The sequence below is a fragment of the Motacilla alba genome, chromosome 1 (genome assembly GCF_015832195.1).
Source record: "Motacilla alba alba isolate MOTALB_02 chromosome 1, Motacilla_alba_V1.0_pri, whole genome shotgun sequence".
NCBI classification, from domain to species: domain Eukaryota; kingdom Metazoa; phylum Chordata; class Aves; order Passeriformes; family Motacillidae; genus Motacilla; species Motacilla alba.
Genome location: NC_052016.1, coordinates 13,535,970 through 13,553,161, shown reverse-complemented (window position 1 = coordinate 13,553,161; position 17,192 = coordinate 13,535,970). Strand labels below are relative to the sequence as shown.

Here is a 17,192-nt window from a genome sequence, read left to right as displayed (position 1 = left end):
TACATGACCTACAGGATGGAAATACACTACCCAAATATTTCAAGACTTTAACTGTTCTTTGGATGACCCAAGACATTTATTTGCAGATGGTCTGAATGACAACTGTCTGTATTCCTAAAGCTTATTTCAGAGTGTAAATAATCATCCATCTCCCTGAACCATCCACAGGCACATTTACAATTTCCCCCTCTCACCCCCATGCAGGTATTCCCTACCAATGGTACAGTGTTTCGTTCCGCCTTGCTGTTTGAGATGTTCTGGATATGAAAGGACACGATGGTTTCCACCTGTCCCTTCAGCACAGCTTCTGCAGCCCTGCAAAGACAGACAGGCAGATGCACATATCCAGATGAAACTAAGAATCAATTTTTCTTAACTGGCCTCCTTTCTATCTTTCAGCTGGCAAAGGGGAGAAAGATTTAGCCACACATATTTCACTCTAGATGAGTAGCAAAAGAAAAATGCTTACATCTACAAACTCATCAGCATTCAGGGTGCATGTCTCAGTTTAAGCCATCCTGGCTGCTATTCACTGCACGGATTGCAAAACAATATCCACCAGTATTTGCAAAAAATAAAATTATATACCCATACCTCAGAGAATGAAACAATTACTTCTCAGAGCAAAGAAGGCAGGGATATGGTCCACTCCAACCTCTTCAGCATCCCCAAAACAAGTAATGACTTTTTGCTAGTTGATGCAGAAAGTACCCTTGATAATCTCTTAAAAGATGAGCACAAATGTAATTCCTGCTCCCAGAAGACATTCAAGCAGCTACCTACTTACTTGTTGGCCATCTCAGTAGAAAAGACGTAAACCACTTTGGATGGAGTCTTCTGCCCACTTGCTGGCTCCAAAGCGGCAGTCAGACCATGAGAAGGTGTGGAAGACCTTGGGGCTGAAGCATTTGAAGGAGTCATGGAGTGTGGTGTGTGCTGAGACTCCTGGGACTTCACATGATCAGCAGAATTGCAGTCTGGAAAGGGACAAAGGGGAAAATAAGGGAATCACTATCTTGGGATCTCTTTGGAAATCAATTCTGGAAACTGATCAGAGCTTTTTCTCCTGTGAAATTTCCTGCTTCTTCCTCAAGCACCACTAAAGGCAATTCTTCTATTACACCACACATCTTTCCGCTAAAGCCTTGGTGTCCTTCAAGCAACACTAGGAGAAAGCTCCTCTTGTGTCCCTTTCCAAGGAACGTGGCAGTTCCCACAACTGATCTCTTTGAATTCTCTAATGACCACATTAAAAAGCAGGAAAACTACACTTTTATGTAGGAACAAAGACAAATATATCTGCCTCATGAAAACACTCCTGCAAAACTTTACTTTTTCTTTTGCCCAGCCACCTTAGGTAGGTGACCTAGCAAAAGGACAATAAAGATGGACAACTGAACATGTGGTCTGGTTTTGCATTGCCTCACACAGGCAGTGCTGGAGCCAAGAACAGAACACAGAAATCCCAACTCTCTGGCTTGTGTTACCAGTCAGGGTGCTTTGGGTTATGTATCTGTGTTGACAAAACAGACCTGCATATTGTTAAAACCCCAGTTACAACAGAACAGTTCCTGAAAGGCCAGTGGCCAGAAGGAGACCAACAGGTTGCATTTGTACTGTTAAATCCTCTGGGGGAGTTTAAGAGTTACAAAGGAACTTTCCCACCAGAGTCAGGTCTGGGCTCTAACCGAGCGTGAACAAGACATTTACCAATGCCAGCTATGACAACCTCTCCTCTTTGCCTGCTTTCAAGACCTTTAGACTTCATTGGCTGGAACTTACAGAGCCCCACACAAACAAATGTTTCACTAATACTTGCACAGCAATTCTCCATCTCACAGAGGATTCAGACTGATTGTCTGCACTTGCACATGACCCCTAGCAAACGTACCTTTGATTTCCGGGTCATCATTAGGAGTCCCAGCTTCCCTCTGTTCAAAGGAGTCTGCTGAAATGCTCCTCTCTCTCTTCCCCTTCCCCTTGGCACCATTTCCAGCCCCATTCTTCAGCCCCATACTCCCACCCGGGCCCGGGAGCACTTTGGGGGTGTGACCTCCACTTTTGGGGTCACAGGGAGAGGGCTGGGATTGGCTGGTGGAGCCCCCTTGTTTGCCTTGGTTGGAAAATTTGGAATCCAGCTGAGGGTTGCCAGACGGGGACATCACTGTAGGGGGACGGACCATCACCTCCTGCTTTGATTTGGGGCTACTGGGGAAGAGAAAAAAAAAGAAAGAAAAGGAAAAAGTGACAAATCACACCACTGATTCATTCAGCCCTGTAGGAACAGATTAGAGTGAAGCAGAAACAACCACTATCACCTTTACAAGCTAAGACAATTGCTGACAAATAAAAAATGCCTGCAAGCTTAGAGTCATGCAGGTGCTTTTTTGAACATGCCCTGAAAGGGTTATTATCCAAGATGGGATCTCATTGCTCAAGAAGGCACCAGGGCAAACCACAGACCTGCCAGATCCCAGAAACTGCTGTCACATGAGGAGCCACTTCTGGCGCTTCTGTCAATAAAGACAACGGTTTCTATGTGCACAGAGAAGCACCTCACACCAAGACCAGCTCAGAGTAAACAAACAAGGCACTATAAAGTTCCCCTCACCATTCTCCTGGACCCCAACTACACTGCAGTTCTGATCAGCAGACCCCCCCCAACCCCTCCCTTGCACCTCCCTATCCAGTTCTACAGGGAGCACAAGGAAAACCCAGCATTACTGCAGCATTCGTCATCCACTGGGGCGAGCTGCCAGAGAAACACAAACCTCTGACCGTGAAAACAATTAAACCAGCTACAACCTGCCCCTGAAGAAGGAAAGAGAAGGATACCATCTCCAAGCACACTCCTGCAAAATAGGGCAGATGAATCCTCCTCAATTTGCCAAAGGAGACTCAGAGTCTTTCATTTCTCTTCCATCCAGCAAATTGCATCCTAAAAATATTTTGCTCCTCTGGGTTCTACAGATATTGGGCACCCCTCCCCTCCTCATCCTCCACTTCATTGCTATTGGATCTTCTGCATTGTGTTTTACCATCATCACTATCACTTCCAACAGGCAGTGCTTGCTAGCATCCTCACTGTGGGACTCACACAAGCTGTTCCTTCCTTTGGACAGACACCTGACTCAGAAGCATTCCCTCTGAACTACTGTTAAGCTCCAGATGACCTCTAGGAGTAAATACTCAAACTCAAGAATGTTGTCAATCAGAACCATCCCAAGTCCCTGGACACTGCTTTGCTTTCATGTTTTTCCCTTTCCAAATTAGTGGAGAAGAAATGCTGACCTGCTGCCCTGGCAGGTGACTGATGCAGAGGATCTCAGTGCTCAGCTGATCAGTTCTCCAAGGCTGTTCAAGCCAATAATATGGAGAAAGCATTTGATGTGAAAGTACAGACAGAGAGACCTTCTGATGCCCAATCACCTCTCAAGAAATAGATAATTAGAAGAGGAGGAAGGGGAAAAAAAAAACCCCGAGATAGAAACAGCAGGTTCACTCTCCTACAGCTTATCCAGGCACCTGGTGGAAGGGGGGAGAGCACAAGGAATGGAGAATCCACACCTCACAGGACTACAGCTTTCAGCTCATCCTGAGCATTGCAAACATGGAGACCACCAGCACTGTGCAGCCACTGCTCAGGTACTCAGCAGGCTGATGAGAGCACAGAGGAACCAGGAAGCCACACTGCCACAGTCCTTGGGCTACTCCAGCAGCAGAGCAGGGATGGCAATGTGCACCAACCCACAGCAGCTGACTGCAGGCTCTTCTTCTTACCTCTGTGTGTTGCCTGACGGGGAGTTCCTCACTTTGGGGTTACTGGAATGCATTGACAGAAATCCTGAGCTCACAGTCTCACACACACGCAGATGGGCTCTCGTCAAGTTCCTCTGGAGAGCGTGCCGCCAGAGGCAGCGTCGAAGCACTTTCTGCCACCCGCTTCTCTCAGTGCTGGCTGCCTGCTTGCCTTTTTTCTCTTTGCTCCTCGCTGCTTTTGCACTGGGCACTTCCCTCCTGCAGCTCCAGCATTCTCTAGATGCGTGCCTCCTGCTGCCCAGGGGAAGTCTCGCATCTCCAGGGCACACTGCAAACCACCCCACAAGGAGAGAACAGAAAACCAATGAGGAACTTCCCAAGCAGATGTGTCTGGTGTGAAGCAATGCATGGCAATTCTTCCCCCATTCCCAAGAAGACAGATAAGAGCTTTCAAGACAGATGTGAATTTCAGACCAGAGGCAGCCCTGGCTGGCAATTCAGTTTACAGGCAGTGAGGCCATCTAGCAAATCATTCTGGAGTCAACAAAACAGGGAAGCACCTTGTATCTGAACACTTACATTCTGCATCCATGCTCAGCTTAAAGACACTTCACAACAAGTCAGTAGGAAGCCAAAAGTACAAATCCCCAACATGACTTAGCTATCCAAAATTCCCCTGTAAATGGCCATAATCTGTTATTTCTTAAGAACATAAACTCTCCTTAAATCTTTTGTCACTTTGGTCCAATATACCTAGACACATGTTCAATGATGCGTGCTAAGAGTTACACAAAGGGAGAAAAGTAAAATAAAATGCCTTCCTGACCACCTGTAAGTAACTGCTCTGTGTGATTACTGTGAAGACATGAGGGGTTAGTCACTCATCATATCTATTAGAAAGGTCAAAAAAGCACTAGAGTAGCACCCAGCTAAATTTGCACAGCAACACACTACACATTATTGAGGCTTAAAAAAATATAAGGCACAAAAAAGCAGCTGCTTTTTCAGCTTCTTTCTAAGAAACAATATGCATGACGCAGGCAGTAAGGCACATAAAGCTGTTTCTGGAGGTGGAAACTATTGAACATTACTGTTTATGTGCTTTGGGCTAAATTATTTTGGAACAAATTTCTGTCTTGTTTATGTTTCAACAAAATCTCTCCTGTTCATCTCACCTACTCAGATGCAAATCCACTTAATTTAGAATCTAACCAAGATTTATTGTTAATGTATTAAGCATTGCTAGTTAAATATTATTCAAATGTAAATATTCCTGATATTCCTTCTCAGCACCAAAGAAGCAGTTTCTTCCTATATATACCAAATGAAACAAAAATCTTATTAGGATGGGAGTGTCCTGAATTTGATGAAGAAACTACTGTTCAAACTACATTTCAAAACAAAAAACTGGCTTATGTGCTGATGACACCAGATTAAAAGACATGGGCACTCTATAATCACCTCTGTCGAAGTAGAGTTACCAGCAACTTGTACTATTGAGCCACCATGGTTTTTCAGTTCCCCAAATTTGTACAGTTGTGAGGCTTTGCTGTTACACATCTTAGTGACTTTGTGCTGCTCTGCTTTAATATGATCCACACTGCAGTAGTTGTGTGAAGTTCTGCATCACCTACAAAATTTCTCCTCTCTACCACACATCTACTTAATGAGCCAGAGAAGTCATCCTACTGCCTATTCTCACCTCCACTGTGCTGCACAAACCTATTAATGTGGGGAATGTTTCTGCAGCAAATGTCTCATTTTAAAGGCCTCTTATCAGGCATAATCAGATGAACTCCAGTCTGAGCCACACACTCCAGAGACTCCACATGCCTCTCTGGGGCTATTAGCTAGTTATCCCACTGATTTTGGAAACAATGTTGGAGTTACCCTATCCCTATTGTTCCTACTATCATCTTGCAATTACAGCTGGTTCTACACAGATACATTAAAGAGGAGAGAGAACCTCTTCACACATTTCTAAATTGTATCATCTTTGCATGCAAATTTGGCTCCTATGTCTGTTTTGTTACATAAAACTGTAACATTATCAACAGCACCCAACTCTCCTTTCCAAGAGACTGACACATCTGTAAAAGCCTGTGGAACTCTGTGAAACTTCTGCGTCCTCGCTTAAGTGAAGGTGTGACTGAAAATACAGTGAATTCCAGGTTAAAAAAAAAAAAAAAAAGACAACAGGAGTAACAGCGTAAAAGTGAGCAGAGCTTGATGCTTACAGCAGGACATAGATGCCTATATGATAAACTTAAGTATTCTGGTTGCTTAATCCTCAGCTTTTCCATTTGGAGATTTATACATAATGTTACCTTTTATTACAAGATAAGAATTGTCTCAAGGGTCCCAGTCTTGCACAGTGCAATGAGAAAACATGAAGAGAAGAATCACAATCACACTGGCTACATGGTATTCCTGACATCACCAAACTTTCAAGTACTTCACCCAGGGGTGGGAGGAGAATCCTCCAATTTTTTAACCTTACTTTTTTATTATTCTATATACACATCTTCCATATATTAGAAGTGATGTGCTGTGCAAGGGAACTGTGTTTTCCAATCTCAGTTTAAATTTATTCTTACCAGAGAGGGCTATAAAGGATACATCAATATATTCATTGGAGGAACAACAGCAACTCAACTTCCTCAGCTTCTTATTTCTGCACACAGGGAATGCACCATCTTTTATAATGTGAAATGGAATGTCTCATGATTTTTCTCAATGCACTTCTATCACATATATGCCTGGGAATCTAGGGTTCAATAATGGAAAAGCTCTAGAGAAATGTATTTTTGCAGCTGGAGTCGGCCTGCCATAGCAAAGCCTGTATCATTGCTTTAAAATTAGAGGTAGGGTCAGTGACAGTGAATGGTCAAACCACTTTTCAAGACATTTTGGAAAGCTACATCCAAGGCTGTATTTTCAGGACGGCTTTAAGGTATGGCAAGCAAAGGCTGCAGAATGGGATGGTTCAGCTGGCTACTCATTCTCACCATATCAGGGAAATATCTGAATGGGAACTAACCCGTGAGGAACAACAAAATTTTCTATTCAGCTGGATTTTCCCCCTGACCTGGTTGATCATGTAACCACATCACTATCATTACAAGCTCAGAAGAGGAGGTGAGAACAGGTGAAAATGTAGCCCCACCCCACTTGCTTGCAGCCTACAATTTGGATGGCTTTAAATTAATTCAAATTTTAACTGCATAGACAAAAGAGATGGATCTACATTCATGGAGATATTGTAGATCCTTGTTTTTCCAACAAGTAGCTTACCAAGACCCCTGGTGTCACGACACTGCAGTACTCATCGTGGAGGCCATGAGTTGCAAACCACTTGTCTCACAAAAAACAGTCACCTGGAAAAAGGAGAGAAAAGGTTTCACCAACAAGAACTCACAGCTAAGCTGTGCATCCCTTCCATGCATTCAACCACAGAAGCAGAGAAATCAAAAGCTGCTCTGAACCACCAAAGGGAAGCCTCTGCTCAGCCTGGAAAGATTTATCAGCACCCAAGAAGCCACCATCAGACTCGAAGACTCTGAAGATCCATGCTGCCCATGGAGGGGAAATAGGGCAGACCTGCTTTAGCACTCCCAAATGTAGCCAGCTGGATTCCCATGAGCTCATCTGTGCTTAGAGAAGCTGGTACAAAGTTTGGACATGTCATCTTCCCTTCTCTGCATCCATCTCTCTTCAAAGGCTCACCTTCCCCTCACAATGTGCCCAGCAACTCCTGCCAAACCCTTGTGCTTCATATATGCAACCTCCTCCACAGCCAGACAATGTATAAACAGAAACATCAAATATCAGGTAAAGCCAGGCAATCACATCTAGGGGAAAACCAGGCAGGTTTTAGAAGGAGGAAGCACTATCTACTGCTCTGGCAGCTCCTACTTCACATCATTGCAAACCCTGCAGGAGGAAGGGAATCCAAAGCAAGTTTAAGCGCCTGAAAGTTCGGCAATACAAGGAAACGCAGGAGGCTCTGAAGAGCAGCTTACTGCTAAATTTGAGGTTAGCAAAAAAAACCAGCAGTGACCTGCCAGCTTCTCCCTCACCCGCTGTGAAAACTGTAGGGGCTGCAAGACAGTATGAATCCAGACAACACTCACACTGTCAGGGCCAGTGTGGTATTTCAGAGCACTCTCAGCTATTTACACAGCATGGACAGCCTTGCAGTTAAAGTACAACTGCAAACTGAAATCACTACCAAAATTCTTCTGTGTAATCCCAATGCATTCTGCTGACCAGATCTCCCAACAGAAACACGGGAACTGGAGGCTCAACTAGTTATGCATTGTGAAAGCCTGTGTATATTCTCTTCCCTCCAACATTCTCCAACTATTATCTACTGCAGCTTCACCTTAATAATGTAGCAATGTGCTGCCATGTAATCCACTTCACAAAACCAAACTACAAAGCTAGTCCTAAACAATGCAGCTACATTCTCCACCCAGTCCAGCCAAATCAAACAATGAAATCATCAACGTGATAGACCATCCTTATCTAGCCAAGTCACACCTGCAGACAGAAGCTGAAACAAACACCTATCGCAACAAGCTGCTTCATCCAGTAAAACTCACCACAGCAGCACAATCATCCCTGAATCCAATTACCCAGTTATATCTCCTCTCCCCTTTTCCCCACCCCACCCAACGAAACAATACAGGCTAAGCCATGCCAGTGCCAATACTGACACACCTCTACCAGAGCAGGGACAGAAATCACCTTCTCCCTTGAAGAGGAAAGCACGTGAACACCAGCACACATCAGGATGGAGAGAATCTATCACAAACGTTGCTGAGAGCTCTATTCCTTGAAACATTCAATCCCAGCTTGGCAGGGAAGGACAGCCTTGCAGACCAGAGCTCAGGACTGCAAGAGGGGCACCATCCATCTTTTAGGCTACGCAGTTACTGCACTGTAATTCCATTCCCTAGTGTCCCATCTCTGCTGCTCACCTGCACGGCCTGAGCCCTGTCAGCACAAGGCAGTTTGCTTCATAGTGAATTTAAGGGCAAAAGGCTAAGAGCATGCACACAAAGCAGCTACCAGTGAGTAACTAGTAAGATGCAAATGCATATCTTAGTTTACCTTTCAGTTAAATATTTTTACCACCCCTGCATTTCTACAAACCAGCCACCATATTACTGCACTGCAAATAGAAGGTTTAAAAAAATATTCAAACTAGCTAATTCCTATTTTATAGCCTTAAGCTGAAGACGCCCGATAGTGACAAGTGGTCAAGTACTTGGAGGTATACAGCATTATGGCTATTCCAGCAGGAACAGCTGTAGTTATCACTGATTCACTTCAGTTTTTTCTCCCTCTTTGAGGAGGAGAATGTGGAGAGATGAAATAAAAGCATACCAAGTAGATAAAAGTAACAGACTTGTGGCCTGACTGTGACATGAAGCATTAAAGGCAAGAAACCTTTCTCTGCATACAAGAAAGAGCACACTGCTATTTTCCCCATGGCCTTTCTGAGACTGTCAGTCTGTGCTGGACTGAGGGTGGTGAGAGCTCAAAATCAGCATGGAAAAAGAAAAAAGGTTGGAGACATGCTGCTGCAGAAAACAAATGATAACTTTGAATGCAAGCTGAGCCTGCACCCTGAATTGTATCTGTGGCAGTGGAGTGGGTAAGGAAGGAGAGAGAGTGGGATAGGAGATTGCTCAGGGAAGAACAGGAGCTTTAGAAGGAACCAAGAATAGCAGCAGCAGGAGGTATTTGAGCAACCACTGATCCTGACCAGCCACCAGGAAGCAAACTTTTGCAAGTGCATCCACCAGTGGATTCCCTGTGGGACCTGAGAGGCGGGGCAAGGCAATGAATCAGGCAACGCGCTCCTTCAGCACATTTTTACTGGGAAGGGCACCTCCAATTTCTCCGACCCTCAGTCAACCACATGAGAGGGAGAATAGCTGCACTGGCAAAAGGTGACTCCACTACACCCAAGAGCTACCAATGGTTTTCATCACGTGCTGCACTTACCAGTTTTGTTGAGCATTTGCTTATTTTACACACTTGCAACTGAGCTGCACATTACTTTTTAATAAGCTGCTGTTTAATAAAGTACTTGATTACACACCTCATTGATAAGGAGAGCAACAAGGAGGACACAGGAAGTGTTATTCAAAGCTTTTATTGAGCTGTCTGACTTCCTTAAGATCATGTAAAAGCAAATAGATAAAATTACATGAATATTCTTCACCCCATACATCTCCCTATGACACTTGAGGATAGAGGGACACAAGACACTTCAATCCCTTGAAGCAGTCCTAATTTTTAGACAGGAGTCCCGACCAAGGGCTAATAAATACACCTTTAAATCTGTGTCTGACTCCTAGCAAAAGCTGTCCTCCTCATCCTTTCCCAGGAATGGATAAAGCACATGCCTGACACACTACTAGGATTGAACCCATCATCATTTAAATAGGTCTGTCAAAAATGCAACCTTACCTTATGCACACCAGCTCTGTACTGGACCCAGGAAAGCAACTTCAACCAGCATAAGCCTATCCAACTGTATCCCTTCCAGCACTTGTGAAGATATAAATAATATTCAGGAGACAATTTTCCTGTTTCATCCCACCAGGTGTCCATGTGCTCACTGGCACTGGCACAAAGGAGGCAGTGCTGACTGATGGCAAAGGCATGGATAGAGTCATGCTTATTGAAATATATTTGTGCCCATCTTCCGCCAGGTCCCTCTGCCCTTTTTCGTAAACAAGGGCATAAAATACCTCAGGTATCTTCAGATAGGTAACTTGGATATCTAAGGGTAGGTAGAGATAAGTTCATCTAAGGCGATTAGATAGCAACTTACGGCAGTCATCAGTTTCTAGATGGTCCTAACTTACCCTGAAACAGTATGGACTTTCCTATGTTCATGTCATAACAATATAAAATGATACACAAAGTTCTTACAGTCTCCCAGAGAATTCCATCTTACCACATCAGAAAAATCACTGCTATTCCAAAGTCTGCACAGCATTATCTCTCTGCTCACAGTTTTATACCAGAAATTACTCTCAATAAACAGAATAATCAAGAACTTGTAGCAAAATAAGTTTAGGCGACATGAATGTGAGGGCTACACAATCTCAATCAGGCAGCATTGCAACCTGCACAGGGAAAATACCTTCTCCTGTGGTGGTGTGTAAGCATCTCTGTTGAACTCAAAATCAGTAGGCTATTGCCCCCAGTCCAGCCCAGAAGCACAGAGAAAGGGGCTCAGCAAAGACAGACCCACCTAAAATTAGCACCTTGAAGACCAACAGACACAGACAGGGAAAGGGCATGCAAGATTCTATGCCATTACATGGAGACAAGTTCCCTTGAGTTGCTTCATTTAATATAAGAATTCAGGACCACAGCACAAGCCTCCCAGAAACTGTAAGAATATTTAATCAAGCCCATGCAAATGCAGTACAGTGTGGTCACACAATGCAGCTCTGCTGAGCCTACCTGTGCCTGCCCATCCATACCTCTCAAATAAGACAGAAGACACCCTTCCTCCAAGCCCCTATCACCACAGATGGAGACCTTTCCCAAAGAACAAATCACTCCTGAAGTCCATTCAAAACAACAAAGGCCACAGAATATCCAATCTTTTGCTCTACATCCTTAAAATGTGCAGGGAAGACAATCACTGACAAAGCACAATACAAACTCAAAGGCTCAGAGAATTAACTGTTTTATGAGTTTCTCATGTCACTATCCCCTTTTCTAGAAACTGGTATCTCTAGCAACTATTCTCTTCCTTCTGACAAGTACATGGATAACCAACAGTAGCCATGATATAAAGGCTGTATAAGTAATCACTCTTTTTAGGTGCTTTAAAAAATCATTCTAAAGCAGTTTTTTGCAACAGACATGTTGCCCACTACTCTCACAAGCATAACTTTCACGAGTCGTGAATAACACTAACACTTATTGTCAAACAGACAACTGTATGTATGTTAAACTTTATTTTTAATGTAGTTAACAACACTTCAGTGCATTATTAATCCAGTAGGGATGGACGGCTGTCCTAGACAGCTTCTGACTTTGTACAACTCCTTCTCCAAAGTAGTGGAGGAGACAGACACGGACGCTGGTGATCAAATTCAAGGTGTACACAGACAAACACTGAGAGCTTTTAAATTTCCCATCTGCTATTATGTAAAAAACATTTGAACTACTCGGTTCACTTGGGACTGGAACAAGCTCTTGGCAGATTCTGACACAGCTCCAGAAATCAGTCTGGGGAAAAAGCCAAAAGAAAAATTCTTTAAAAAACCCCTCAGAGCTACAGCTATCTGCTTCTGTACAGGAACATTATGAACACTTCCCCTCAGCGTTCCTGCCATTTCAGCAGCAGCAGCAGCAGCACTGGCAGGTGCGGGTCAGTCGGGGCGCCGGGGACGCCGTCACGCACCCTGTCACGACACTGCGCTGACCTCAGCTCAGCCCTGGCGCACTCCAGCGCTGCTGCCAACATCACTTCAGCTCCACCTCTGTTAGCAGTGCTGGGAGCAGTCTATGTACTTTACAAGTGGAGTTTGGAGCTCCCTACGTGGAGTGTCGCTTACCTGAGCAGCGGCCGGGCTGCCATGGAGTCCCAGCTATTGTAAACACCGATAAAGATCAAAAGCTCGAGCAATAAGGGATTTTTCAAGAAACATTTTAACAGTATTTCCCTAATATATGACAGGCTTCTGCAGCTTTCCATGTCATGTTAGCAGTTAATAGCCTTAGCATCAGCCAGCATTGCATGCAGGAGTCCAGTGGGTAATGAGAGTTCTCTATGTCCTGCTTTCATAGCTTTGGCTTCTGTCAAAATTTGATTTACTTTTCAGGAGTTAGGAGAAGCCACAGGCAATCTCCTACCCCTTACTTCTCTGGGTTTATTTTCTCAAAAATTTAAATAGAGACATCAGCAGAAACAACCACAGGTAAAAGACACCTGTGTCAAACTTGCCAGCAGGGCATTCTCTAGGAACTAATCTGTTGAAAGGGGCTGGGGGAAAATATGCTGAAATACTGGATGGGGAGACAGGACAAAAGAGACAGTAGTTCGTTCTTCTACAAGTATTACCACCACACTGCTTAAACAAAAGGCTTGGGAGAAACAAGCCACTAATCAGTTCAGCACAGAAAAAAACCCAAGTGCTTTTTCCTTCCCTTTCGGCATCCCTTCAACAGGCTTCCAGAATGAAAGATAAGAAGCAATCCTCAGGCGTAACTCCTTGGGCAGCAATCTTGTCAGTTTTCATAAGCTAAGTGGGTCTGGGATGGGTCAGCACAGGACAGAGTTCCTCTGAGAAAAACCCAGTGCTACAGCAAGCAGTAATTCCCCCCTCTGCTGCAAGGGGACATGACACACGACACCAGTCGGAATTGCTGGGGGCGAGCCATATACCTTCCTTCATGTTAACCTTCACCTTTACAGCTCTCTGGTCTCTCTCCTCCCAAATGAGCACTTTTCCAATGCCCCCCTGAGCATCACTACCTCCCAGCAGTGCCTGCCAGACCAGTTTTCGTTCAGGACTGTCACCACCAGCCATCCCTCTGCTCTGCTCCTCTGCACGAGCCCTCCTGCTGTTCTCAGGCACCTGGGGAGCTCAACACCACAAACCCAGCATTCCCACGGGAGCAGAGCTGAAGAGTTACTACATCCCCTGCAGCTTACTGCTGGGTAAAATGTGTGCCAGGGTGTGCTTGTCCCTGGTGCACTGAACCTCTCATTCCTTTGCTTTTAGACCCACATTAGGCATGTGAGAGGCAGCATGACCCTCAGTGACACAGTGCAGTGATTCCATACTGGCTTCCCAGTTATTAAATGCACAAACTTCCACACAGCAATGACTCTTCTGAGGAGTAAGGCACTTCAAAGAACTCCAGCAAGCAAAAACTGCATGTACACAGTACTCCACGATGCTACATGATTATATCAAAGCTGCTGGGATGAAAAACTGACATTTGATAAATAACATGAGGTCACCTCAAAGATCTCAGAACACTGCATGTAAAAATGTTATTTTGACAAGAAATTAAGCAATTGTATAATCAGGTCTATTATCAAACCTACTGCTTTGACACGATCTTATAAAAGTACGAGGAGCATGCAATTCCAATTGCTGCAGGATCCTCCCTCACTCAACACAAGATGTAGGCATTTAATATTCCTCTAGTTAGCCACGCATGTACAGCACAGCCTAACGCACTTCAAAGTATTTACTGTGCTGTATAAACACAGCGCTATTTTCAAAGCCTCATAACTGTCAAATCAAAGCTGGCTTTCACTAAAGCATTCAGAAGCATTTCTGCTGGATGGTGGCTATTTGCCTGACAGTTTCAACCTTCTATCCCCCAACCACAAGAAGGTTAAATATTTTTTTTTGTATATATGCATATATATAAAAAATTATTTTCAAGAGGCAGAAGAAAGCGTTTTCTTGCTAACGAGCTGTCAAATCATTTTGACCAGAAGTTTTTTTACTTTTTTTCTCATACATATATATAAAATATGGTGGAAAACTTTCATTCCACTATCAGAAGTCCTGAAAAGAGTTTCTCCATACATAGGACTGTCTCAACTGTCCATTGTACCAGCTGTCGCTTTTGAGGCTGTGGCTGCTCACCTCAACAGGCGACAACTTGGTTTTATATTACACTGCAAATACATTTCTAATCAATCCTCAAACAAATCCAGATTGGTACATAGATAAAACATTGCCATTTCACAGGCAGTGGAACAGTGATATCAAGACACCTGAAGAAGTCAGTTTAGCAAAATGCAGAAAGCAGAGCTCTGAGCAACGTGAAAAATGGTCTGCACTGCTTGATCTTACCCAGTGTTTTTATCCGTGAACCCCTAAACCAGAATTTTAGTTCAGGTCTTCACAACTCTGTACGCACTGCAAAGGTGGCAAAGATAACTTGACTCAACATACACAGGCAGACTCAGAGACTTAAAGCAATTTGTAGAGCGTAAGTAATATGGTCCAGTAGATAAATCACAGGCACGTTAAGAGCCAAGTTCTGTTCCCAAGTTTGCCACCAAATCCAAGCAACCCTGGCTTTAAAAGAGCCCATGGGCCCCAGTCATACTGCTGATAAGGTAAAACAGATATCTGCACCCTTTGTTCAGAAGGCACAGAGGACAACCCACAGGCACGCGGAGACCATCAGTGAGACAAGGTGGGTCAGTGATTTAAAGCTCTCTTGCTCTGCTACTATGCAGACAGAGCCTCACCAGAGAGCCAAGGAGGAAAAACACAGCGGCACTGCTTTCTTTAGAAGCCAAACAGCCATGAAAACAAGACACCCAGCTCAGAGCAACTGCCAGTGCTAGGAGCTGAACAGGCAGCTGTGTGGCTATCTGTGCCTGAACAACAACAACTGCTCTGAACTCAACAGAGAAAACAGCAAGCTCTGCCTCGATTCCATATGCAGCAAAATTATTGTGTATATCATCCACTCTTTATGCCATCGACTGTACCACTAAGGAGCACATAAAACCAGCACTGTTTTCAAGACTACAGCACCCAATTTTCAGTGACATCTCAGAGGACATTGCTCCACCTTTGTTTGCAGAAAGAAATCATGTCAGTGGTAAAAGGCACTTTTTCCTTCCTTCAAAAGGATTTCATCGATTCTGCCTAGGCTTTACAAAACAAACAGGCCAACCACCTCATAGCTCCACTGTTCATCTCTCTTCCCTACTCCACAAGCATCTTCTTGGAAGCCAAACAAGGAAAATCCCACTTCTGATTCTAAGTCTGTCTGAAAAAAAGGGATCGCTCTAAAGAGATAACATTCATTCTTCAGATATAGTTAACTGCCATTTCATAACAGTATTTAAAATAAATTCAATTAGTGTTGTCAGAGTAGATCAAAACCAGAGTGCTCAGATTCAACTCTGCAAAGGAATAGGTAAGAACAACCCACAGAAGTAGAAATAAAGAAAATGCAAGAATTTGTGAGGCAGCAGTTCACTTCACAATAGCCACAGTTTAGTAACCCAGACCAGATTTCAGGATGCTTCACCAAGATCCAACCAGAAGCCTATGGCACATCTCATACACTGGTTCTCAGTCAATTTTCCAGAGAGATGTGTCAGAACCCTGCAGCAAACCCAGGCACAACAGGCTATTCCATCCCTCCTTTTCCTGATATAGAAGCACAACTGCTGGAGCAGAATAAAAAAGAAGGCTTAGACCACAGGCTTAATACCTCTTCCAAAATTTCTACTGCCACTGATTACGATAATTGAATATTCTTCATATTCTTAAAGACATCTGATGCTTTTTAACTCTTGTTGAATACTTGCTCCTCAGCAAGATTCTCACAGCATGAGTTTCACTGCTTAATTGCAACCATACTAAATAGTCTATCGTCAATTTACAGTACATGCTCTGTATCATCAGAAAGTCTTGAGGCAGCAGAAACTCTTCCACAGCAAAGCCACCACACTCTTCTGTTGGCCCTGCTTAAAGCTTCTTAAAGAGGGCTTCTCTTTTGGTACCTTGCATATACGTTCAGAGATGATTTTTGGCAAAAAGAACAAGGTAAGCTGGAGGAACCGTTCTCAGGCAAGGAAGCTGTAACAAACAGGTGTCAAAAACATTTAGCAAGTTTAGCAGACTCTTAGCGATGTAGTTAGATGAGCATTCCTTTTGGCAGCAATGCCAGCTCAGTGAACTGCTGGTACCAATATTTATTCCCACCCCTGCACCACACTGTCTGATGTGCCCGTGGCCAAAAGGCAAACCAGTTTGGCAAACTGATGCAGGCTAAGCATCATCATTTCTTTGCCAGGCTACTTCTAATCCAGATCAGCTCCCTGATCCGTTCCAGCATCCAGCTGCTCCAAAACAGCAGCACCAGCACACGCAGCAGGATGGTGCAGAGTCAAAACAGATGAGCACCAAGGACTCCTCAAAACCCAGCTCTAGCACTGAAGAAAGAGCTCACAGGATAGGAACAGAGAGGGCAGGTCGGCCCACAGGTAAGGGTGCAGTCACAAAGCACACCCCTGCTTTTTCAAAAATATAAATCATAAGTTAACACTGGAACAGTTCACTTGGATTCGGCACATTAAATGTCACCTATTGTTGCTAACCAGCGTTTATGAGCCTGTATGTTCTTAAAGGCAACCCTTCGAAATTTCCCAACAGATCGAATTTTTTTTGTTCAAGTTCTTCAAGATTATCTGGACTTCCTAATTATGAATAAAGTTCCTGTTCTTCTAGACTTGTATAGTCCTTACTACAAAGGAGGTCAAGCTCCAAAACAATTAAACTTTTAAAGTAGTTAAAAAAAAAAAAAAAAAAAAAAACAACCTACCAGACAAGTAAGGGTATGTAGGGGTGTAGGGGAAAGCTCTTTTAAATTCAATAGGCAGAGCAGTGCTTTAACAAAAA

The 17,192-nt window shown here is 43.9% G+C and overlaps 1 protein-coding gene across 10 annotated transcripts in view; it reads right to left on the bottom strand.

Moving 5' to 3' along the window:
* BCL9 (BCL9 transcription coactivator) overlaps positions 1 to 17,192 on the bottom strand; it is a 61,572-nt gene that overhangs the window by 10,506 nt on the left and 33,874 nt on the right. For 6 of the 10 annotated variants that reach the window (XM_038135921.1, XM_038135910.1, XM_038135944.1 and 3 more), the window contains exons 2-6: positions 7,054 to 7,136; positions 3,781 to 4,087; positions 1,892 to 2,208; positions 788 to 977; positions 216 to 315 (exon numbers count right to left, since the gene is read on the bottom strand). In XM_038135921.1, the coding sequence (XP_037991849.1) occupies positions 216 to 315; positions 788 to 977; positions 1,892 to 2,208; positions 3,781 to 3,833 (660 nt within the window). In that variant the 5' untranslated portion in view covers positions 3,834 to 4,087; positions 7,054 to 7,136. Of the gene's footprint in view, positions 1 to 215; positions 316 to 787; positions 978 to 1,891; positions 2,209 to 3,780; positions 4,088 to 6,356; positions 6,434 to 7,053; positions 7,137 to 17,192 lie in introns of all 10 variants that reach the window. The other 4 variants (XM_038135955.1, XM_038135962.1, XM_038135947.1 and 1 more) reach the window with 2 other exon arrangements.